General features: G+C 37.1%; 1 protein-coding gene across 1 annotated transcript in view; it reads left to right on the forward strand.

The window, feature by feature from the left end:
- PRKDC (protein kinase, DNA-activated, catalytic subunit) overlaps positions 1 to 25394 on the forward strand; it is a 250915-nt gene that overhangs the window by 94299 nt on the left and 131222 nt on the right. The window contains exons 37-40 of the mRNA XM_037506810.2: positions 4932 to 5117; positions 5508 to 5612; positions 6644 to 6811; positions 15768 to 15895. Coding sequence (XP_037362707.1) covers positions 4932 to 5117; positions 5508 to 5612; positions 6644 to 6811; positions 15768 to 15895 — 587 coding nt within the window. The remainder of the gene's footprint in view (positions 1 to 4931; positions 5118 to 5507; positions 5613 to 6643; positions 6812 to 15767; positions 15896 to 25394) is intronic.

Genomic DNA, 25394 nt, shown 5'->3' on the forward strand with positions numbered 1-25394 from the left:
ATTGTGCTCTGTCCTCACCCTGTTCTCACCCTTTCTTTCTCCCTTCTCCTCTGGATGCCTCAGATCTATGGTCAGCATTTAGAGTTGATTTTAACGTTTTTCTTTGTTTCATTTCACTATACTCCACATATAAGTGACACCATTCGGTATTTATCTTTCTCCTCTGGCTTGCTTCATTTAGCATAATCCCTTCCAACTTCATTCATGTTGCTGCAAATGGCATAAGTTTATCTTTTTCAATTACTGAGTAGTATTCCATTAATGTATATATGCCACATCTTCTTGATCCGCTTGTCTCTTTTGGGGCATTTATGTTGTTTCTATATCTTGGCTATTGTAAATAGTGGTATAATAAACATAGGGATGCAGTTTTCCTTATAAATTAGTGTTTTTGTGTTCTTTGGGCAAATGCCTTGGAGTGGAATTGAGGTATCATATGGCACATCCATATGATATACTGCCTTACATAAGAGAGTTCCTTTATGTGCATGTCCTCAGCAGCACTTATTTCTAATCTTTTTAGTGTGGGCGGTGCTTATAGGTGTAAAGTTGTATTTTACTGTGGTTTTGATCACATTTCTTTGATGATAAGTGATGATGAACATTTTTTCATGTGAGTGGGCCATCTATGTGTCTTCCTTGGAAGAGCCCATTCAGCTCTTATGCCCATTTTTTGACTGTGTTATTTATTTGTGTTGAGTTGTTTGAACTCTTTGCAGTGTCCTTAGAGGTCTGGTAAGCCCATGAGGTGTAGATTCTTATTTAGGACTCCAGTGTCCTTGTTTATATTTGTATGGTTGATCTATCTATTGGTGAGAGTGGGATGGTGAAGTCTCCTATTACATATATATTTTTTTCATGTTTGTTTTCAGAGATGATAATAATAGTCTGATATATTTTGGTGCTCCTTCATTTGGTGAGTATATGTTGAGGAGTGTTATGTCTTCCTGATGTATTGTCCCCTTAATCATAATGTAGTGACTATGTCTCTTTTTACCTTTTTTAGTTTGAAGTTCATTTTATCTGATAAATAAGTATAATTCTTCCCTTCCTTTTTGGTCCATTTGCTTGTAGGATTGTTTTCCAACCTTTTACTTTCAGTTTGTGTTTATCTTTTGTAGTTAATTGTGTTTCCTGGAGATAGCAGAAGGATGGATTTTGTTTTTTGATCCAGCCTGCTACTCTGTTTTTTCATTGGTGAGTTTAGTCCATTTACATTTAGAGTTAATATTGATATACTGGCATTCATATTTGTCATTTTGTTTGCCTTTTTGTGATTCTGTTCCTTATTTTATTCTATTCTTCCTATTCATTCTTCTGTAGGTTTTGGATCTAGGGTTTCTTGTAATATTTTTTGGAATGGGGGTTTGTAGTAATGAATTTCTGGAAATTTTGTTTGTCTGAAAAGGTTTTTATTTTTCCTTCAGAGAGAAAGGAGAGCTTTGCATTTAGGGTATTCTTGGTAGGCATTTGTTGACTTGGAATTTTTTTTTTTTTTTTTTTTTAAACATTTACTTTTTTTTTTTTTTTTTTAATTTTCATTTATTTATTTATTTATACAAGCACTGGGTACAGTCGGAAGCGCGGGAGGGTGAGAGAATTCACCAGAGCCAGAGTGGGGAGCAGAGCAGGCAGAAGGACCGAAGCACACTGCTGAGGGGAGCAGCGGGCGGCAGGAGAGGTCTGCGCGCCATGTGGGACCCTCCTCTGGTGGCCGGGGAGCAGCCGGGGATCGAACCGCCGCTGCAGAGGCTGCGGGCAGCTTCGCAACCCAGCGCTCAACCGCTGCGCCACCGGGGAGGCCCCGACTTGGAATTTTTTTAAATATGTCCCTCCATTCTTTTCTTGCCATAGTGTTTCTTCAGATAAATCTGATGTCAGCCTAATTGGTTTTCCTTTGTAGGTTATCTGTTTCTTTGCCCTCATCAGTTTCATTATTTTTTTCCTTGTCTTGGACCTTTGGAAACTTTACTATTATGAGTCTTGCTGTAGTTTTCTTTTCATTATGGTAATCTGGTATTCTTCTAGCTTCCCCTAAGTTTATTTTCATTTCCTTCATGTTTGGGAAGTTCTATTTAATTATCTCTTTGAGGGAAGTTGCGAGGACCTAAGGGTGAAGTTAAGCAGCCATTTTCTCTGTTTGTAAATAAAAAACCAGCCATGTTAGTGGGGTCCAGCACTCTTGGCTTGTGCTCTTGGCCAGGCAAGTTTGGTCTCGGTGGGTCATTTGGGATTCCAGGATGGCAGAACGGGTAGGACACATTTAAGAATTTATCTCCCTCTTTGCTCCCTGAGTTGGACATTTCCTCATTCCCCTTCTCTTGTAAATAAACCTTTTGTTAACCTTTAAAAAAATAAAAATAAAAATTGTTCAACCCCCCAAAAAAATATTTATCTCTTTGGAATAGTTTTTGTCTCTTTCTTTACCTTCTGGGATTCCTATAACTCTTATATTTCCTTTCCTCGTGGTGTCAGATAGTTCTCGAAGTGTTTTTCATTTGTTTTCCTTTGTACTTCCCTTTCCCTTTCTTTTTTGGTTCTTTTTATGTCTGTATCTTTGAGAGTACTGATTCTTACATATCTTCTATTTTCATGGCTTTTCCCAGAATTCTTGATATCACGCTCCCCCTGCTATCTTTCCTGCTGGTAAGCACGACCAGTTAAATGGTCCTCCTGGTCTCCAGCAGTGGGGAGGAGAGGTAAGTGCCTCAACGAAGGGGATCGCACCTCATGCTATGCATGCACTGCACTGAGGCCTATTTGCCCACCTGTCCTTGTCTGGACCTCTCAGATATCTCAGGATTCTCCTCTGTGGTTTCCAAGCTTTTTTTCCTTTCTTCTGATCAACGTGGGCTGGCTTTGTGGGTATGAGAGGGGAGAATGGTTCTGATGATTTTCTCTCTTCTCATCCCCTCTCATTCCAACTTTACTCTTTGGGCAAATTGCCGGTGCCCCAAGGAGGTGTTAGCCTGGTTTGTCTAACATGTCTGGGTCCTCCCAGGAACTCACCGTTTTTTCTCCCTATCAGTTGTTTTTATGGGAGAACTTTATTCACCATGTTGATGACATCACTCTGGTTTATTATTTTAGTTAGTTTTTCTGTAAAGTTTTTAGGGTTCTCCATGTATATTATCATGTCATCTGCAAATTGTGATAGTTTTACTTATTTCCCTATTTGGATTCCTTGTATATCTTTCTCTTGTGTTATTGCTTTGGCTCAAACTTCCAGTATTAAGTTGAAAAGCCGTGGTGAACATGGACAACCTTCTCTTATTCCAGATATTAAAGGGAAGCCTTTCAGTTGTTCACCATTGAGAATTATGTTGGCTATGGGTTTGTTATATAAAACTTTTATTATATTAAGGTGTTCTGAAGGAAGGGATTTTAAATGGGATAGTTTGGAGAAAAGTTCTGAAAGAAGGATTATACAGTAAAATGGAAGTATAAAAAGAACAAAAGTTCAGAGGGATAAGAGAAAGATACTGAATCCATGAAATAAGAATGTCTGTTGAAAAAGAAAATCAGAGAAGAATAAAACTCTTGGTTGACCATTCCATTTCATTTTACATGTCCCTGAGAAAATGAAAAATGTAGTGGCTTTATAAATTGAGACACTCTTAAAAGAATAGAGTAAAAGGATAAAGTGGGAAATAGGTATGAAAAGTAAGGAAACTTTGAAATTATTTACTAGTTCAGTACCTGTACTTCCATCCTGGAGGTAAGACATGTCCAAGCAGATGTGAAGTGGCCCTCACAGATGACATAACTTAACCAAATATCCCAGAATTGAAGGCCCTGAGTTTCCAGGTAGAAAAGGATTATTGAGTAAACAGCACAGTAGATGAAAAAAGCTCCACATGAACCTTATTTTTTGACAATTTAGTACTGGAGGTTCACCAGGTTACACTTAAAAGGACCAAGAAATTGGATGACATTTGTCTTTACAACAGCATTGTGGACATTGGAAAACTGGGAGTCACATTTCCTTTACAAGTCAATGAGGAGATTTCCAACCTGGAGCTATGAATTCAACCATATTATCAATTATGTGTGGGAATAGAATTATGTTTGAGGGTAGAACCTAGATATGTCAGATGTGCCAAGTCTCAAATGAATTCATCTCCTGTGGGTCGCTTGTTTGAAAGCTTCTGGACTCAGCATGTTAGTGAAATAAATCAACCAGGAAGGAGTAAAATGTTGTGTCTTGGAAGTCAGCCCCAACACAGAAGTGGATCCTAATCCGGGAGGTGCAGAAATGAGACCCAAAAAGAACAGAGTAGGAGCTATGTCACCACAAAGATGGAGCTGATAGATTTACTCATATCTTTAGATATCTTGAAGTGATGTAATTAATTTGGGAGATTGATGATGATTAATCATAAACACATTGAAAAAAGCAGACCTATATTAACTTAATAGGTAACAAAATGTTGAACAAAAAAGGAAAAGTATGGGAAGAATATTTTGGATCACTTCTGAAAAAAGTTTACATTGCAATAATGAAAGAATATTGTATGTTTATTTAACCAAATTTAGATTATCACTATTGGAAAAGTGGTAATTCAGGAAATGTGTGTGTATATATGGGATCTTTGTGTGCTTCTCTCTGTGTGTGCAAATGTGTATGTTCACATGTTTTTACAGTGGTGACAGAGAAAACTCTTCCCATTAGAATGTCCACAACTAAGAAAATAAGAAATAGTAGATTGAGTATGATGACATGACACCACGTTATGCATCTTATAGGAAAATCTTCATATTAAAGTACTCATATTTGCTCTTTCTCAAATTTGAGGAATTGTAAACAGCTATTAGAGAAGTAATAGCATCTTTGTTTTTCAAGAATAACTTTGAATTGAAATTAAATTTTGTTGGTTTTCTATCAGTCTTGATGTGAAAATTGATCTTTAATAACTACATATTTGTTTCAGGTGAGCACTGTTTTGAATGGCCTGTTAGATCAGAGCTTCAGGGAACGAGGCAGTCAGAAACACCAAGGACTGAAAATTGTAACGGCAATTCTACAAAACTGGAGAAAGTGTGATTCTTGGTGGGCCAAAGGTTCTACTCCTGAATGTAAAACAGCAGTGGTGACCTTACTGGCAAAAATCTTGCAGGTATTTTGAGTGACTTTAAAAATGCAGTCATGATGGTTGTTTTACACTTTGTAAATTGTGTCTTTAGAAATTTGGTGGTGATTTCCTCAAAAGCCATTAGTTTAATAAGTAAGAGTTCTTTTGATTAGATAACTGCTGATATCTTTGTATCTTCTACTGTTCCCCTTTTTCCTTACTTTATATCATTATCTTTTTAGTATGCTTTTACATGCATTATTTTACCAGACTGTTTTATAGTATCTCAGAAGAAGTATTGTTGAAATATTGTTGAAACCCACGAAGATTCTTTTAGTTTATTTCTGAAATTTAAAAATTTGTAAAATGTGTTAAAGGAAATTAGACAACTGATATAGAAAGAAATATATCATGTTTTTATTTCTCCTCCTTTAGATTGATTCATCTGTATCTTTTAATACAAATCATAGCACATTCCCTGAAGTGTTTGCAACATTTGTTAGTCTACTTGCTGATTCAGACTTGGGTCTACATTTAAAGGTAAGTGATTAAAGAAGGTTTTTTTTTTTTTTTTCAGATTATAATTTCCATTATTTTCATGGTTTATATTTTTTTGGCATATTTGTGATGTATTTCTTTCTACTATGGAAAATTTCAAACATATTCAAAAGCAGAAAGAATAACACAAATAAATTCCTATGTACCTGCCACCCAGCATCAAAAGCCATAGTTTATGAACATGTTTATTTCAACTATGTGGTCACTCCCACTCATCACCTTGACAGATACCTCAGGTATCATGTTATCTGATCTGCACATACTTCAGTATATTGGTCCAAAGGATAAATATGACAATGAAATTACAATACTTAAGAAGAATTGATAGTTATGTTTGTGTATGCATGATTTAAGTTGGGTTTTTGAGAATTGCTGTATTCATGAATGATGTAATTTTGACTAGTATTCATTATTTTGTTAATGCTATAAAATACCTTTTTCATTTTTATGGTCAAGAACTTAATGAATATTATAAATATGTAAATAGGTAGAATCTATAATAATTAAATTTCACACTCTACTAAATGTGGTCTTAATGAAAACTACCTTTTTACTTGATAATGAGGATATTTCTTTGGAATTTTCTCCTCTATGTGATTAATCAAATTTCTCAGTTTCTCACTGTGAGGGAGTCTGGGAACTTACTTTCCAGACTACAGAGGTAGGAAATAATGCCGACTTCCTTTCAAGCTCACTATGAAGTTATGGGTTAGTTCTGTAAGGGATATTTGTAAATTACTCTGCTAGTTATTCAAGTTGTTCTTTCTACACAAAACTTATCTGATATATTTCTACTAGAGTCTTTATTTGTAGAAGGAAAAAGTACAAACAGAATCATTATACAGTGTTTCATTTCTTTACATGTATGTAGCCCTGAATTGGGCCACTGACCTCTACAGTAGAAGCTGAGGTACAGCATTCATTCATATTTAGAAATTAGTGATTCTGTTTAATCTTTCGCTCTTCTAAAATCCACTACTAGTTTTATTCCATATGTCTGCATTGCTTTGTAGGGGCAGGCTGTAATTCTTCTTCCATTCTTCACTAATCTCACTGGAGACAGCTTGGAGGAGCTTAGGCATGTTCTTGAGAAGCTCATCATTTCTAATTTCCCCATGAAGTCTGAGGAATTTCCCCCTGGAACTCTGCGGTACAATAATTATGTGGACTGTATGAAAAAGGTTAGTTTTTAGTAGTACCAAATAAAATTAAAACTATGTCTCCATTATAACTTTTGATTAAAAGGGGTAAACTATTCAGAGTGAGGTAAACGTTCTAACTTAAGAATTCCATTTAATTCATTTTGATACCTGGGTATGTATGGAGGCATATGCACATCTAAATCCTTTGGAATTCATTTTTCCCCTATTCTTAAATTGCGATATATTTAGTACACATATAAATTTTAAATAATACCCCCCAAAATTAAGAAATGAAATATTATAATATGGTATATGGTTTCTAAAATATATTTGAGTAATGGTTGAGAAACATTTAATCATTACCACTACCAGTTTTATTTAATATGCCATTGAAGGACCCGAAAATAAGAGTGACATAAACGAGGTGGTACATCTCTCCTGTACAATTCTAGATTGCTGAACCATGTAGCTCTGCAGTCAACAGGGAGCCAGTACCTTGTTACCTTTTTGCCATCTTCCTAAAATAACTTCTTTAATGTCCTGTATGACTGCTGCAGCTACTGTAGTTGTATTCCCTTCCAGCCAGCAAGAGGGACAGAACGGCAGTAGGGAAACTCCCTGTGAGGACCTAATCCCAAAACTTAGACTTACCAGTTTTGCTCCTCTCCCATTTTTTCCACATACATATAGAACCAACACTATGAATGTTCTTATTTTGGACAACCATATTCTTAGCTAAAACTCAGGGATTCAGCCACACACACAAAAAAATAATAAAAGCATGACCATTGGAGGGTGGGTAGTGGTCTGTCCCTCTTGATGGTGTGAACACTCAAAAACAATGCAGATGAAGGGACTCCCTGGTAGTGCAGCGGGTTGAGCACCGCACTGTGGAGCTGTCCACAGCCTCCGCAGCAGCCTCCACAGCGCCGGTTCAATTCCCGGCTGGCCAGGGAGAGTCCCAGATGGCGCGGCATACCTCTCCTGTCTTGCCCGCTGCTCCCCTCAGCAGTGTATTTCGCTTCTTCTGGCTGTTCTGCTCCCCGCTCTGTCTCTGGTGAATCCTCTCACCCTCCTGCAACTCTGGCCTGTACCCCAGCTCTTGTATAAATAAAAAATAAATCTTTAAAAAAAAATAATGCAATGTTAAAAAAGATGATTAAAGCATTGTAATAAATGTTAGGGTATAGGTGTGGCAGATTATATTTCCCCAAAATGACTGTACCATTATTTCTCCTCCCACATAGTCTTCTGACAGTATGACATTTCCCTTAGAAGAAAGTCTCATTTTCCTCCTGTTGGGTATGGGTTGGCCTAAAAGAAAAATAAGGACAGCTTCACAGCGCGGCGCTTAACCACCTGTGCCACCAGGGGAGGCCCGAGGCTCTATTTTTAGCATTTTGAGGAACCTCCACACAGCTTTCCATAGTGGTTACACCAGTTTGCACTCCCACCAGCAATGTAGGAGAATTCGTTTTCCTCCACATCCTCGCCAATAATTGTTGTTGCTAGTTTTTTAAATTTATTTTTAATTAATTTTTTGAAATTTTTATACCATTGTTCAATTTTAAACAATATTTGCTACCCCAACCCCCTCAGGTGTAGTCCCCATAGAATTTCCTTCACCAATGCTCCCATGCACCATCACCTCAGTCCCCTGTACTCCTCCCTACTTCCCTCTGATCCCTCTCTCTTCTCCTCCCCCGCAGAATGGCTCTGATTTATAATTGTCTATTTTTGCTTTGTTGTGTTTTGTACTGTTATTATTTTTTTTGCACTGATGTCTTATTTGGTTCCCCTATATTCCTGCTATAAGTGAAACCATCTCATATTTTTCTTTTTCCTTCTGACTTATTTCACTGAGCATAAGTCCTTCTAGCTCCATCCATGTTGCTGCGAATGGCATGACTTTATCTTTTTTGATTGCTGAATAATATTCCATTGTGTATATATACCACGTCTTCTTGATCCAGTCATCTATTTTTGGGCATTTGGGTTGTTTCCAGATTTTACCTATTGTAAATAGTGTCGCAATAACATAGGTGAACAGGTGTTCTTTTGAATCAATGTTTTTGTGTCCTTTGGGTAGATCCCTAGTGGTGGAATTCTGGGTCATATGGTAGCTCCATTTTTAGTAGACTGAAGAACCTCCAGACAGCTTTCCATAGTGGTTGGACTAGTTTGCACTCCCACCAGTAATGTAGGAGAGTTTATTTTTCACCACATCCTTGCCAACATTTGATGTTGCTAGTTTTTTTTTTTTTTTTTAAGATTTATTTATTTATTTTTATACAAGAACCGGGGTACAGGCCAGATGTATGGGAGGGTTAGAGGATTCACCAGAGACAGAGCGGGGAGCAGAACAGGAGGACTGACGAACTACACTGCTGAGGGGAGCAGCGGGCGCGGCAGAAGAGGTTTGCCGTGCCATGTGGGACGCTCCCAGCCGGCTGGGATCGAACTTGCACTGCAGAGGCTGTGGACAGCTCCACAACGCGGTGCTCAACTGCCTGCACCACCAGGGGAGGCCCTGTTGCTAGTTTTTTCAATATTTCTTACTGGTGTAAGGTGGTATGTCAATGTGGTTTTGATTTTGTTGCTATTTTTTAAATTTTATTAATTAAATTTTATTTTATTAAAGATTTATTCATTTATACAAGAACTAGGGTACAGGCCAGAAGCACGGGAGTGTGAGAGAATTCATCAGGCACAGAGCAGGGAGCAGAAAAGGCAGATGGACTGAAAACACTGCTGAGGGGAGCAGTGGGTGAGACGGGGAGGTCCTTTGCATCATGTGGGTATCTCCCTGGCCAGCCGGGAATTGAACCCGTGCTGCAGAGGCTGTGGACAGCTTCACAGCGCTGTGCTTAGCCCACTGTGTCACTGGGGAGGCCATTTGCTAGTTTTTTAATATGTGCCATCCTCACTGGTGTGAGATGGTAACTCATTGTGGTTTTGATTTGCATTTCCCTGATTACAAGTGATGTTGAACATTTTTTCATATGCCAGTGGCCATTTGCATTTCCTCTTTGGAGAAGTGTCTTTTTAGCTCTTCTGCCAATTTTTTGACTAGATTATTTACTTTATGTTGAGTTTCATCAGCTCTTTATACATCTTTGTAATCTGTTCCTTATCATTAGTATTGTGTGCAAAACTTTCCTAGGACTTCCAGTGTTATATTGAAAAGCAGTGGTGAGAGTGGACATCCTTGTCTTGTTCCAGATCTTAATGGAATTGCTTTCAGCTTTTCACCATTGAGAATGATACTGGCTGTTGGCTTGTCATATATGATCTTTGCCTTCACTATCACTGCTTTGGGTGATGTGTCTATAAAGATGTCTTTGTGGTGCATGTCATGTAGTGTTTCGCCTATATTTCCTTCTATATATTTTCCAGTTGTTTAAGGTGGGAAGTAAGGTTTTTCCTTTGAGTTCTTTCTTGTTTCTTGATGTGAGTCTGTGTTGCTCTATAATTTTTTCTTATAACTCCTTTTACTGTGTCCCATATGTTCTGGAGATTTGTGTCTTCATTATCATTCATCTCAAGTTACTTTTATTTCTTCTTTGATCTCCTCATTTATCTTGTAGTCTTCCAACAGTGTGGGTTTCAATCTTCATGATGTAGGGGGGTTCCTTGCCTTCCTCTCATGGTTTATTTCTAATTCGATGGCGTTATGATCAGAGAAGATAGGTGGTATGATTGCAATCTTAGTGTATCTGTTGATGTTGGCTTATATTCCAGTATGTTACCAATGCTGGAGAATGATCCGTGTGCACTTTAGAAAAATGAGTTCTCTGGTTTTTTTGGATACAGCGTCCTATAAATGTTTGTTAAGCCTGTGAGGTCTAGGTTCTTGTTTAGAGCTCTAATGTTCTTGTTTATCTTTTGTCTTACTGATCCATTGGGGAGAGAGGTGTGTTGAAGTCTCCTACACATATGTATTTTCTCTAATGTCTGTTTTCAGGGATGATAATCGTCTGATAGATTTTGGTGCTCTTTCATGTAGTGTGTATATGTTGATGAGTGTTAGGTCTTCATGATGTATTGCCCCCTTACTCATAATGTAGTGACCATGTATGTCTCTTATTTCCTTTTTTAGTTTGAAGTCTATTTTATCTGATATAAGTATAGTTGTTCCTGCCTTCTTTTTTGGTCCATTTGCTTGTAGGATTGTGTTCCATCCCTTTACTTTCAGTCTGTGTTTATCTTTTGTAATGAAATGTATTTCTGTAGATAGCAAAAGGTTGGGTTCTATTTCTTAATCCAGACTCTGACTCTGTGTCTTGTTATTGCTGAGTTTAGTTCATTTACATTTAGAGTTAATATCGATACTTTGGTGTCTGTGTTTGCCATTTGTTTTTTTGTGATTTTACTCCTTGTCTTGTTTTGTTCTTCTTATTCATTCCCCTGTTGGTTTTGGCTTTAGGACTTCATGTAGTAATTTTTTTAGTGGTGGCTTATTTGTAATGAAATTCTGGAGTTTCTTTTTGTCTGAGAAGGTCCTATTCTTTCTTCATAGAGGAAGAAAAGCTTGCAGGATATAATATTATCGGTTGGCATTTTTTGTCTTGGAGTTTGTTGAATATGTCCCTCTACTCTCTTCTTGCTCATAGTGTTTCTTTGGAGAAGTCCAATGTCAGCCCTAATGATTTTCCTTTATATGTTAATCTGTCTTCCCTCTTTTCAGCTTCATTATTTTTTCTTTTTCTTGGATTCTTGCGAGCTTTGCTATTATGTGTCTTGCTGTGTTTTTCTTTTCATCTTGGAAGTTTGGTGGTATTCTTGCTTCTTGTATATCTATTTTCATCTCCTTCTTCATGTTTGGGAAGTTCCCTTTGATTATCTCCTTGAATATTTTCTCCTTCCTATGTCTCTCTCCTCTCCTTCTGGGATTCCTATTCTTTTCCTCATGGACTCAGATAATTCTTGAAGTGTTTCTTTGTTCTTTTTCCTTCATACTTCCCTTTCCTTTTCTGTTTTGGTTCTTTTTATTTCTCTATCTTTTAGAGTACTTACTTATTCTTCCATTTCATCTATTCTGTTTTCATTGCTTTTCCCAGAGTTCTTTAGTTCCTCCATTAATCCTTTAATTTCCTTCGTTTCTTTTACTTCCCTTTTTAGGGACTCAATTTCATTCTTCTGATTGTTGATTATTTTTCTCATATCATTCTTTTCCTTTTCATCTTGTTTTAGTTTTTTAATAATGGCGATTTTAAATTCTCTATCTGGCATTCTGGGAAGCTCCTTCCAGGTCATTGTTGGGTTCTGGTGGTTGGTTTTATTTTTGTGGTGTGGCCTTCTCCTAAGGGCTTGCTTGGTTTCTTGTATTTTTTTCTTCTCCCTGATGTTTGTTTTCTAATTTGTTCTATGCATTGGGACACTGCACTACTGGTGTTGGTGGGCATCATTTTGGAGTGCTCCTTCTGGAATATTGGGAACTGTAGGCAAGCCCTAGTTCAGTCCTGTTACGCCAGTACTCCACAAGGGTAGTGATATTGTCGGTATGTTGGTGGGTGCTGTCTCTGAGTATCCCCTCCCTCTGTGTTTACTCACTTCCCAAAGGGGATTGTGGGGTCTCTGTCTTCCAGCAATGGCGCAGGGGCTGTGGTTTCCTGGTGTGGTGCCTGCAGTTCACTTTGATGGTGGAACCATTACCCCAGTTCAACTGTGTTCCAAAGCACAGGTGGGTGGGCGCAGGAGGCCTGCAGCAGTTTTGCTCAGTGCGCACTTCCCTACTGAGCCCATTTCAGGGCCTCCCTTCTCAGATCCAGTGGGTGGCTGTGTGGTCCCTGGCTTCCCCTGATGGCACAGGGACTGAGCCTTCCTGTTGTCCGAGGTTTGCCTTGATGGCAGAACTGTGCCCCAGTTCAACTTGGTTCCACAGGTCATGTGGGTGGGCACTGGAGGCTTGTAGCAGTTTTGCTCAACTCATACTTCCCTACTGAGCCCATTTTGGGACCTTACCTTTCTCTGATCCTGAGGGTGGTTGTGGGGGTCCCTGGCTTCCCCTGATGGTGCAGGGACCGCGTCTTCCTGGTGTGCAGTTTACCCTGATGGCAGACCCATGCCCCAGTTCAGCTTGGTTCCACAGCTCAGGCAGGTGAGTGCTAGAGACCTGCAGCTGCTTTACACAACTTGTACTTCCCTACTGAGCCTGATGTGGGCCCTCCTCCGAATCTTTGGGTGATTGTGGGCGTCCCTGGCTTCCCCTGATGGTGCAGATGACTGCCAAGATTAGTCATAAAAGGCATCATCGCTTACTCTTGACTTTATTTACTGGATCTCATCCATGGGACCTAGTCATCATTGTGCAAGAAAACTAAGCAACCACACAGAAGGGCCAGTTTACAAACACCACTCATATGCACAGATTCTCTCCTTTTCCATTTTTAATATACATTTTCCACAAACATAAAGATAATTTGAAAGAGTATTGAAGTAAGCATTTATATAACAATCACCTTTTATCGTTAGTAAATGTTTGTGTGTATATGTTGTGGTAGAAACATATGTGAGTTAGTTTCATGCATCATGATATTTCACTCCTAAATTATATCAGCATACATATTCTAAAAGTCAAGCATTGTACTCTTACCATACCTAAGTAAATGAAGAGTCTTAAAATATTGTGTGGTCTATTCCACAATCACATTTCTCCAAATGTCCCCATGTTTACTTGTTCCTTTTTTTTTTTTTTTTTCAAAATAGAATCTAATCAACAGTGGCATCAAAATGTCATGTCTTTAGTCTTTTTTTTTTTTTTTTAAGATTTATTTTATTTTATTTATTTATTTATACAAGCACTGGGTACAGTCAGAAGTGCGGGAGGGTGAGAGAATTCACCAGAGCCAGAGCGGGGAGCAGAGCAGGCAGAAGGACCAAAGTACACAGCTGAGGGGAGCAGTGGGTGGCAGGGGAGGTCTGCGCGCCAAGCGGGACCCTCCTCCGGTGGCCAGGGAGCAGCCAGGGATCAAACCGGCGCTGCAGAGGCTGCGGGCAGCTTCGCAACCCAGCTCTCAACCGCTGCACCACCAGGGGACGCCCATGTCTTTAGTCTTTTAATCTGAAATTAGTTTGCCACTATTCCTTTTTTTCCCATGACATTAATTTTTTTGTAAATAAACCAGAGTACTTCTCTTAGAAGTCATATTCTGTTAGTTTGATTGTTTCCCTGGAAAGTTTTTTAACTTTTCCCTCATCCTTCATATTTCCTCTAAACTGGAAAATTAGGCTTAAAGCTTTCTCATGAAATTCAGGCTAATCTGTTGGGTAATATCAGGAGTAAATAGCATCACCATGCCATTGTTAGTGACCTTAAGCCAGATGGCCTTGTTAAGGTGGTGACTGCCTCATTTCTATTGAATAGTGCATTCATTCTTTGTGTAATTAGCAAGTAACTGATGGAGTGACAGCATCATGTTGGCATCATTTTAGTATCCTGTTGCTTGTTGGGGAACAATCTGTCACCTAATGGTTATTGCATCTGCATGATTCTTTTGTAAGTAGATCTTCAGTATTTTCTCCTGATGTGAATACATCAGTGTAATTGTATTAAAAAATCACTAAACAGGGCCTCCCCGGTAGCGCAGCGGTTGAGCGCTGGGTTGCAAAGCTGCTTGCAGCCTCTGCAGAGCCGGTTCGATCCCCGGCTGCTCCCCGGAGGAGGGTCCCACATGGCGCGCAGACCTCTCCTGCCACCCGCTGCTCCCCTCAGCAGTGTACTTCAGTCCTTCTGTCTGCTCTGCTCCCCGCTCAGCCTCTGGTGAACTCTCTCACCCTCCCGCGCTTCTGACTGTACCCAGTGCTTGTACAAATAAATAAATAAATCTTTAAAAAAAAATCACTAAACATTTACAGAACACTTCAAGCTTAAGAAAGACATAAACCCGGGCCTCCCCGGTGGCGCAGCGGTTGAGTGCTGGGTTGCGAAGCTGCCCGCGGCCTCTGCAGCGCCGGTTCGATCCCCGGCTGTTCCCCGGCCACCAGAGGAGGGTCCCACATGGCGCGCAGACCTCTCCTGCCGCCCGCTGCTCCCCTCAGCAGTGTGCTTCGGTCCTTCTGCCTGCTCTGCTCCCTGCTCTGGCTCTGGTGAATTCTCTCACCCTCCCGCGCTTCTGACTGTACCCAGTGCTTGTATAAATAAATAAAAATAAATCTTAAAAATAAAAAAAAAAAAAAAGGTAAACATTTAAAAAAAAAAAAAAAAAAAAGAAAGACATAAACCCAATAGGGAAAAGAAACTTGTAGGAACTGGAATCAACAAAGGGAGTTAAAAACTTATCAGAGAAGCTATACCTCAAAGCTTCAGTGATGAAAGAATGCATTATGTTCTCAAAATAGAATAAATAAGGACTTTTGGCAAACAAATATTTGAAAGAAAGAAAAAAAACCCACGTCATAAACCAGAGGATAAAATTGAAGCTATTTCCTAAAAATTAGTACAAACAGACATCCAGATAGAAAATGGGAGAATGGGAACATTGAATAAATGAGCAGACTAGAACATCTGTTGTGCAGTGGAGATGAGGGGGAGCTTAGTTAGATCATTTAACCATTTGGAGCCATGTACAGGGTTTTGGGGTGTTTTTTTTTTTTTTTCATCTTTCTTTTTCAGCATGTTAAATTCCTACTCTTACTCCTTAACAATATGAGTGAACCTATTAAACCTTAGATCTTCACACTGGACACCACTAAAAGTAGAATCCCAGACCTGTAAGTTTGCTTGTTTATGAATGTTCTCCACTCACACTTGCCCTCCTTCCTCACCCCCAATTCTCTCTCCCACCCTCAGCCCCAAGTGTACTGTAAATTCTAGGTTTTATAATAACAACCTCTATTTTTTACAAGTTTCTCTATGGTTATGGCTGAAGAGCATCTTGCAATCAGAGGAACTGGTAATTTTTTCTTTTTTTATCACAACTGGTAAGAATCAAATAAAATAAAGAATAAAATAAAAATTATTGTTATCATTATTGTTGTGTATTTTTTTTTCTAGTTTTTAGATGCATTGGAATTATCTCAGAGTCCTATGTTGTTGGAGCTGATGACAGACATTCTTTGTCGGGAACAGCAACATATTATGGAAGAATTATTTCAATCCACTTTCAAAAAGATTGCCAGAAAGTAAGTTATTCTATTCTGGGTTTCTTAAAACTATTCATTTTTTTTTTCTGTGGGAAATTATCTTTTCTGTGTCAAAGGAATTGAGTGGCAGTAGCACTCAACACTTGAAACTAATTTTTTCTTTGAAGTTAAAAAAACCCCTCTTATCATGAATGTTGTAAACTACTCAGAACTAAAGGTAAAACTATAAATGAGTCTCCAGATTGAATAGGTATCAGCATTTCCCCTGCTTCATCAACCCATTTAGTCTTTTTTGCTCTTGTTGTTATTAATTGTAATTGAAAGCAAATACCTGACACCATGTCCTTTTATCTCTACTTCCAAATATATATCAAAAATATTGTATTTTCTTAGCTAAAGTATCACTATTAACTGCCCGAAATAGTAATTCCACATTCAGATTTCACCAGTAATATTGAATGCTCAGATTTCTCCAGTAGACTGTTGGATTATTTTAATTCTGATATAAACCAAAGTCCTCACATGACAATTCTCTGTTGTCTTTTAAGTCTGTCTTCATCTAAACAGTCTCCTCACCTTTATGTTTTCTTGCGTTGTTGAATCCTGGGCACTTAGTTATCCTAGATAGTCTTACATTTTGGATTTATGAGATTTTTACTTCTTTTCATTTAGCTTATTCATCCAACCTGTACATGTAAAATTAAGTATAAAGCATGACTATTTTCAGGGTCAGGCCTGGGCACAATTACTTAGTGGTGGATGCTTTATGCCATATGTTCATACATAGTGTCTGATGGTCCTAGTTTACAGATGCTAAGCTTGAACAGCCATCTTCCTGTAGCCTATTCCTAATGGTTTTAATATCCATTTGTGATTTTACCCCTAGATCAGTTATTTCATAATGATTTACAAATGGTCATTTGAAAAATTCTTTTAAATTTGGTAGCTAGATATATACTGTATCAAAGAATTTGCCCACATTATTAGAGCTCTTTTGTTACATGAATTAGTTTTAGAATTTTAGTAAAATATGGTGGAAAAGGTGGGACAAATTTGATTATTAGTTTTTTTAAAATATTTTTTGAGGTAGTGTTTTAGGAGTATATGTTTTAGGAGTATAGGTTCACATGTCTATAAATATATTGGCACATCACCCCCCCCCACAAAAGTATCCGTAATTTTCCACTGTAGTCCACTGGACGTCCTCCCCAATCTGCTGCTGTCCCTCCTGCCACCTCTAGTCACCTCAGTTCTGCAGTCAAATTTCTAGGGTTGGTTTTGTCACATTTTGTTTATTCGTTAGCTTCGTTTTCTTAAATTCCACATGTGTGAAATCATCTGGTATTTGTATTTCTTCTTCTGGCTTATTTCACTTAGCACAGTCCCCTCCAGTTCCATCCATGTTGTCATAAATTTCAAGTTGCATTTTTTTTCCAGCTGAGTAATAGTCCATTGTGTATATATAGCACATCTTTATTTACTCATCTGTCACTGGGCACATAGATTGATCATTGATTTTTTAAAGTAACTGCTTGATACCATGGCTACTTCTAATTGTGGCCAGTACGTTTTAATTTAATTATTTTTTGGTTTTCATAAAGAAGAGTTTGGAAGGTTCGCTTATTTAATTTAATTTTTATTTTTTATTGAGATAACATTGTTCTACCAAACTGTATGTGATTCAAAGGAATAAGATCACACCTCCTCAGAATGTAGACGAACCAAATAAGGGATTTGGGAAAAAATTATATTTTCTTAGCATCTAGACATTTAGAGTGGGATCAAAACAAGGGTGGGAAGAGCACAAGGGACATGGACGAATTGGTGGTGGGAATTTCACGGGACTATATCCAAGATGAGGAGGCATACATTGTACAAAAATGAAGAATGATGTTAAAAATACGCACACACACACACACGAAAAGATCATACCTCCTTAGATATATGTCAGCATACCACATCTACCATCAAGGCACATTTAGCCTACCACCATAATCCATTGTGTTCTGTCCCCTTTCTATCATGCCCCCTCTTTCTTCCCATATTGTAGCCTCAATTCCACAGTCATATTTATAGGATTTGTTATTGGTTGGTTTTTATTTGCTCCTTTGTTTTGTTTCTCTGTGTTCCACTTATGAGTGAAACTACCACATATTTGTCTTTCTACTTCTGACATTTTATTTTCTGTTTTCCCCTCCAGTTCAGTCCATGTTGTTGTAAATGGCAAGAGTTCATCTCTTTTTATACTTGAGTAGTATTCCATTGTGTATATATGCCACAATTCTCTAATACACTTCTCCTTGGGCACCTGGAATGTTTCCATAACTTGGCTGTTGTAAATAGGACTGCAGTGAACATAAGACCACTAATATCCCTTTGAATTCAGGTTTTGCATTCTTCATTTAGATACCTAAGAGTGTAATTGCTAGATTGTATGGTAGATCTTTTTTTCATATTTTGAAAAACCTCCACATTGTTTTCCGTAGGGAGTAGACTAGTCTACATTGCCACCAACAATTTATTAGTGTTCTTTCACATCTTGCCAACACTTGTTTTCTAGTGTTTTTGACATGAGTCATTCTCAACAGGTGTGAGGTAGTATCTCTAGAGGTTTCGATTTGTGTTACTGTGATGATAAGTGATGATGAGATTTTTTTTCTTGTACCTACTGGCCATCTATATGTCTTCTTTGGAGAAGTGTCTTTTAGCTCTTCTGCCCATTTTTTGATTTTTTTTGTTTCTGTTTTGCTGAGTTGTTTGAGTTCTTTCTATATCTAGGATATCAGCTCTTTGTCAGATCTATGATGTGCAGATAGTCAAAAAGTTTTTTTTTTTGTTTTACATGTAGTATATTGCTTTGAAGCTTTCAGTTTGATGCAGTCCTATTTGTTTACACTTCTGTTTCTCTTGCCCTTCATTTTTATTTTAAGTGAGCATTTGTTATATTGAACATGTAAATAACTCATTTTTAGTTACATATTTTACACTTCATAAAATTGAACTACTTGAAGTATAGAATTAAATATTTTTTAGTAACTTTACTGAGCAGTGCAACTATCATTATAGAATAATTTCATTCTCCTGATAAAATCCTCCCTGAACACTTACAAATTAACAGTTAACTCTTACTGCCAGCCCCAGTCCATCCAGGTCTTTATAAATTTGCCATTTCTGGATGTAGCATGAATCAATAGTTAATTATATTTTCTTAGCATCTAAAAATGCTATAATTAACCAGTGGTAGAACATTTCATATAACAATAGCAGAATACACATTCTCTTTGATTGTACACGGATATTCTTCAGGACAGACCATTTACGAGGCTCTGAAAAATGTCTCAGCTGGGCCTCCCTGGTGGCACAGGGGTTAAAGACAGCACTACACAAGCTATTGCCAGCCACTGTAGCACAATTTCGATCCCCAGCTGGCCAGGGAGCTAACCCACATAGTGCAGTAGACCTCACCTGCCACACCCGCTGCTCCCCTCAGCAGTGCATTTCAGTAGATCTGCCTTTTCTACTCTCCACTCGCAGGTGAATCATCTCACTCCCCGCACCTCTGGCTTACACCTCAATTCTTGTATGCATAAATATTTTTTTTGGGGAAAAAAAAACTCAGTAAATTTAAAAGATTTGAAATTATGCAAAATATATTCTTTGACCACAGTAAAGTTAAATTAGAAATCAATAACGAAAGGCAATTTGTGCAATTCAAAAATATATTTAAATAATCAGGTAATTAGATAACACATTTTTAAGTAACCCTTGGGTTGAAGAAGAAAGGGAAATGAGGGAATTGAAATGGTATTTTGATCTGGATAAAATGATAATAAAGCATATCCAAATGTCTGAGATGCAGTGAAACCTTGCTTAGAGGGAAATGTTTCTTTTAAATGTCTTTATTACTAAATTAAAATGTTTCTAAGTCAGTAATCTAAACTTTTACCTTAAAATCTAGAGAAGGAAAATTAAACTGAAGGAAAGCAGAAGGAAGGGAATACTAAAGATTAGCATGAAAAAAGATACGAGAAAAATGTTAGAGAAAAATTCGTAAAACCAAAAATTGGATTTTTTTAAAAGATAAGTGAGAGTGGCAAGCTCTTAAATAATCCAGGAATGTAAGAAAAGGCACTGTTCATTATAAGTAGGAATAAAATAGACAACATTACCACTGGCTTCTCAGAAATTAAAAAGAGTGTAAGAGAATATTGTTGCAATGTTATACCAACAAATTCAGCAACTTCACTGAAATGGACAAATTCCTATAATGTTACAAGTTATAAAAACTTACTCAAGAGTAAATATCTGACTATCTCTTACACAAATTAATTGAATTATTTAAGATATTACCATACATGGTGGAAGATTATTGGAGCAATGGTGGTAGGGAGGGATGAATGTATACATTTGTAGAGATTTGAAAATGTAACCCCTAGAGCAGTACAAAGATGTAATTTACCTCAATATACATAACTGTGGGAGGGGTAGAAAGGGAATGCCTGTTAAAATAAACAAAAATGTATCTGTTAGAGATCTGAAGTGCAAGGAAAATGTGGCTACAACTGAGGGAAAGATGTGTTTATTTTGTAATATGAGGCTGTTCTTTAATTTGTGTTCCTGAGCTTCTTGCAAAATAGTGATTCATTTATTTAATTGAAAATATTTATTTATATATATTTTACATCTTTTCCATTTTTTTTTTTTACAATGTTTAATGTTGCTTTCTTTTCTCAGGTGTAGTCCCCATCGAATTTCCACCACCACTTCACCTATGCACTATCACCATAATCCCTTGTGCTCTTCCATAATCCCTTGTGCTCTTTCCCTCTTTTTGATCCCTCTGCCTCCCCTGTAGAATATCTCTGGTTTATTGTTGTCTGTTTATTTTCTTGTTATGTTTCTTCTTATTATTTTATTCCCTGATGCCTTATTTGGTTCCCCTATATTCCTCCTATAAGTGAAACCATCCAATAGTTTTAATTTTTTAAAATATTTTTAAAATGCTTTTTTTTATATTTTTTATTTTTATACAATGTATGCATTTTCATCTTAGTTATAGCCCCGTAAAATTCCCACCACCCTGTTTTGACCCTACTCCTTCTCCCCCCCGTATTGTGTCTCTGATTTATAGTTGCCTGTTGATTTTGATTCTTACTTTGTTATAATTTGTCTTTTTCCTGATCCCTTATTTAGGTTTTGTAAATTCCAGCTATGAGTGAGACCATCTGGTATTTTTCTTTTTCTTTCTGGTTTATTTCACTGACCGTGATCCCTTCCAACCCCATCCATGTTGCTGCAAATGGCATGAGTTTATCTTTTTTGATTGCCGAGTAATATTCCATTGTGTATATATACCACATCTTCTTGATCCAGTCATCTATTTTTGGGCCTCTATTTTGGGTTGTTTCCATAGCTCAGCTATTGTAAATAGTGCTGCTGTAAACATAGGGGTGCAGGTGGCCTTTTGATTTAATGTTTTTGTGTCCTTTGGGTAAATACGATTATTTTTCTTTTTCCTTCCGACTTATTTCACTGAGCATAATCCCTTCTAGCTCCAGCCATGTTGCTGCAAATGGCATGAGTTTATCTTTTTTGATTGCTGAATAGTATTCCATTGTGTATATGTACCACATCTTCTTGATCCAGTCTTTTATTTTTGGGCATTTGGGTTGTTTCCAACTCTTACCTATTATAAATAGTGCTGCCATAAGCATGTGGGTACAGGTATTTTTTTTTAAACAAAGATTTATTTTTATTTATACAAGAACTGGGGTACAGATCAGAGGTGTGGGAGGGTGAGAGGATTCACCAGAGACAGAGCGGGGAGCAGAACAGGCAGATAGACCAAAGACATTGCTGAGGGGAGCAGCAGGTGAGGCAGGAGAGGTCTGCCACGCCATGTTTCTCCCTGGCCGGCCGGGAATTGAACCAGGACTGCAGAGGCTCCGCACAGCTTCACAGCATGGCGCTCAACCCGCTGAGCCACTAAAGAAGCCCCAGGTATTTTTTTGAATTAGTGTTTTTGTATCCTTTGGGTAGATCCCTAGGAGTTGAATTGTTGGGTCATATAGTAGCTCCATTTTTAGTCATCTGAGGAACCTCCGAACAGCTTTCCACAGTGGCTGGACCAGTTTACATTTCCAACAGCAATGTAGGAAAGTTCCTTTTTCACAACATCCTCGCTAACATTTGTTGTTGCTAGTTTTTTTTTAATATGTGCCATTCTGACTGGTGTAATTTGGTGTCTCGTTGTGGTTTTGATTTGCATTTCCCTTATTATGAGGGATGTTGAACATTTTTTCATATAATTGTTGGCCAGTTGCATTTCCTCTTTGGAGAAGTATCTTTTCATTTTTTCTGCCCATTTTTTGACTGGAATGTTTACTTTGTTTTTGTTGAGTTGTGTGAGTTCTTTGTATATCATTATGATCAGTCCCTTATCAGTTGTATGGAGTGCAAAAATTTTCTCCAATCAGTATGCTGTCTCTTTGTTTTGGGTAGTGTCTCTTTTGCTGTAAAGAAGCTTTTTAGTTTGATGTAATCCCAGCTGTTTATCTTTTCCTTCATTTTCGTTATTGGGGGATGAGTCTTTAAAGATGTTACTGATGTATGTCCTGTAGTGTTTTATCTATATTTTCTTCTATATTATGTAATGGTTTCAGGTCTTATATTCATCTCTTCTATCCATTTTGAGTAGATTTTTGTGCATGGTGTGAGAGGTACTGGCATAGTTTCATTCTTTTGTTTATGATGGTCCAGTTTTCCCAGCACCATTTATTAAACAAACTATTCTTGTTCCATTGCAAGTTCTTTGCTTTTCTGTCAAAGATTAGTTGTCCATATATGTGTGGCTTTATTTCTGAGCTTTTTTTTTTTTTTTGGTTCCATTGGTCTGTGTGTCTGTTTTTGTTACAGTACCACACTTGTTTTAATTATAATGGCTTTGTAGTATAGTTTGAAGTCTAGGAGTATGATACCTCCATTTTCCTTTGTTTTTTTCAGGAGAGCTTTGGCTATTTGAGTTTTTTGTGGCTCCATAAGAATTTCATCAATATTTGTTCTATTTCTTTGAAGAAGGTCATTGAGACTTTTATTTGAATAGTGTTGAATCTGTAAGTTGATTTTGGTAGGATGGACATTTTAATAATGTTGATTCTTCCAATCCAGAGCAAGGGATGTCTTTCCATCTCCATCTCTTTGTATCTTTTTCTAGTTCTTTGAACAGTTTTATAATTTTCTTTGTAGTGGTCCTTCACCTCTTTTGTTAGGTTTATTCCCAAGTATTTGATTGTTTTTTCCAATTGTGAAAGGGATAGTTTTATTGATTTCTTCTTCAGACTGATATTTTTGTAAATAGGAAGGCTATGGATTTTTGGGTGTTGATTTTGTATCCTGCTACTTTACTAAACTGGTTGATTGTTTTGATTAGTTTTTTTGTGGAGTTTTTAGGGTTCTCTATGTATATTATCGTATCATCTGCCATTAGTGATAGTTTTGCGTTTTCTTTCCATATTCAGATTCCTTGTATGTCTTTCTCTTATTTTATTGCTCTGGCTAGGACTTCCAGTATTATATTGAAAAGCAGTGGTGAGAGTGGATATCCTTGTCTTGTTGTTGACCGTTAAGGGAATGACTTTCAGCTTTTCATGTTCAGAATAATATTGGATTTGGCTTTTTGTATATGGCTTTTATCATGTATGTTCCTTCTATCCTGAGAATTTCAATGGCCTTCATCATAAATGGATGTTGAACATTATTGAATGCTTTCTCTGCATCTATTGAAATGATCGTATTTTTTTTATTTTTCTTTTTGTTGATGTGTTGCATTACATTTATTGATTTTCGGATGTTGAACCATCCTGTATCCCTAGGATTTCTCCCACTTTATTGTGGTATATTATCCATTTGATGCATTGTTGGATTCTGTTGGTGAGATTTTTGTTGAGGATATTTGTATCAGTGTTCATTAGAGAGTTTGGCCTTTAGTTTTGTTTTTTTTGTGTTGTCTTGGTTTGGTTTTGGTATTAGTGTAATGTTGGCTTTGTGGACGTATTTGGTAGCTTTCCTTCTTTTCAGTTTTTTGAAATAGTTTGTGTAGGATAGGCACTAATTAATTCATTGCTGTATATTTGGTACTCTGGTTCTAGGCTTTTGTTTTGGGGGAGGGTTTTGATAACCGTTTCAATTTCACTGCTTGTAATTGGTCTGTTTAAATATTCTATTTCTTCTTTATCTAGCTTTGGATGATTATATTGTTCTAGGAATTTGTCCATCTCTTCTAAATTGTTGAACTTGTTTGAATATTAATGTTCATAGTAATCTCTGATTTATTCTTTTGATTTCTACTGAGTCTGTTGTAATTTCTCCTCTTTCATTTATGACCCTATTTATTTGTGCTTTTTCCCTTATTTTATGTGTGAGCCTGGCTAGAGGGTTGTCTATTTTGTTTATTTTTTCAAAAACCAACTTTTGGTTTCATTGATCTTTTGGATTGTTTTTTCAATTTCTATTTCATTTATTTCTGCTTTCGTTTTTATTATTTTTCTTCTACTTTTTTTTTTTTTTTTGGTGTTGTTCTTTTTCTAGTTTTTTGAGAGGGAGATTAGATTGTTTCTTTGATTTCTTTCTTGTTTCTTGATGTGAGCCTTTATTGCTATATACTTTCCTCTTATTACTGCTTGTGCTGCATCCCATATGTTATGACAATTGGTATCTTCACTGTCATTCAACTCAAAGTAATTTTTAATTTATTCTTTGATCTCCTCTTTAATCCAATGGTCTTCCAGTGGTGTGTATTTCAATCTCCATGATGTGGGAGGGTTCCTTGTCTTATTTTCATGATTTATTTCTAGTTTGATGCTTTATCATCAGAGAAGTTAGTTGGAATGATTTTGATCTTAATGTATCTGTTGATGTTTATCTTTTGGCCCAATATGTGATCGATTTTGGAGAATGTTCCATGCTCACTTGAGAAGAATGTGTACTCAAGATTTTTTGGGTGCAGTGTCCTATAGATGTCTGTTAAGCCAATGAGGTCTAGGTCTTTAGGGCTCTAGTGTCTTTTTTTATCTTTTTTCTCATTGATTTATCCATTGGTGAGAGTGTATACTACTATGTGTATATTTTCTCTAATACCTGTTTTCAGAACAGGTAATTATTGTCTCATACATTTTGGTGTTTCTTCATTTTGTGAGTATATTTTGATGAATGTTATATCTTGTTGATGTATTGTCACCTTGCTCATAATGTAGTGACCATCTTCCTTCTTTTTACCTTTTTTAGTTTGAAGTCTATTTCATCTTATGCAAGTATAGATATTTCTGCCTACTTTTTTTGTCCATTTGCTTGTAGGATTGTTTTTCAACATTTTACTTTGAGTCTATGTTTATCTTCATTGTTCAATGTGTTTCTTGTAGACAGCAAATAGTTATTTTGTTTTTTAATCCAGCCTGCTACTTTGTGTCTTTTTATTAATGAGTATAGTCCATTTACATTCAGAGTTAATATTGATATGTTGATAACTGTATTTACCATTTTG

The sequence above is a fragment of the Talpa occidentalis genome, unplaced genomic scaffold (assembly GCF_014898055.3).
Source record: "Talpa occidentalis isolate TD23 unplaced genomic scaffold, MPIMG_talOcc4v2.1, whole genome shotgun sequence".
Classification (NCBI taxonomy): domain Eukaryota; kingdom Metazoa; phylum Chordata; class Mammalia; order Eulipotyphla; family Talpidae; genus Talpa; species Talpa occidentalis.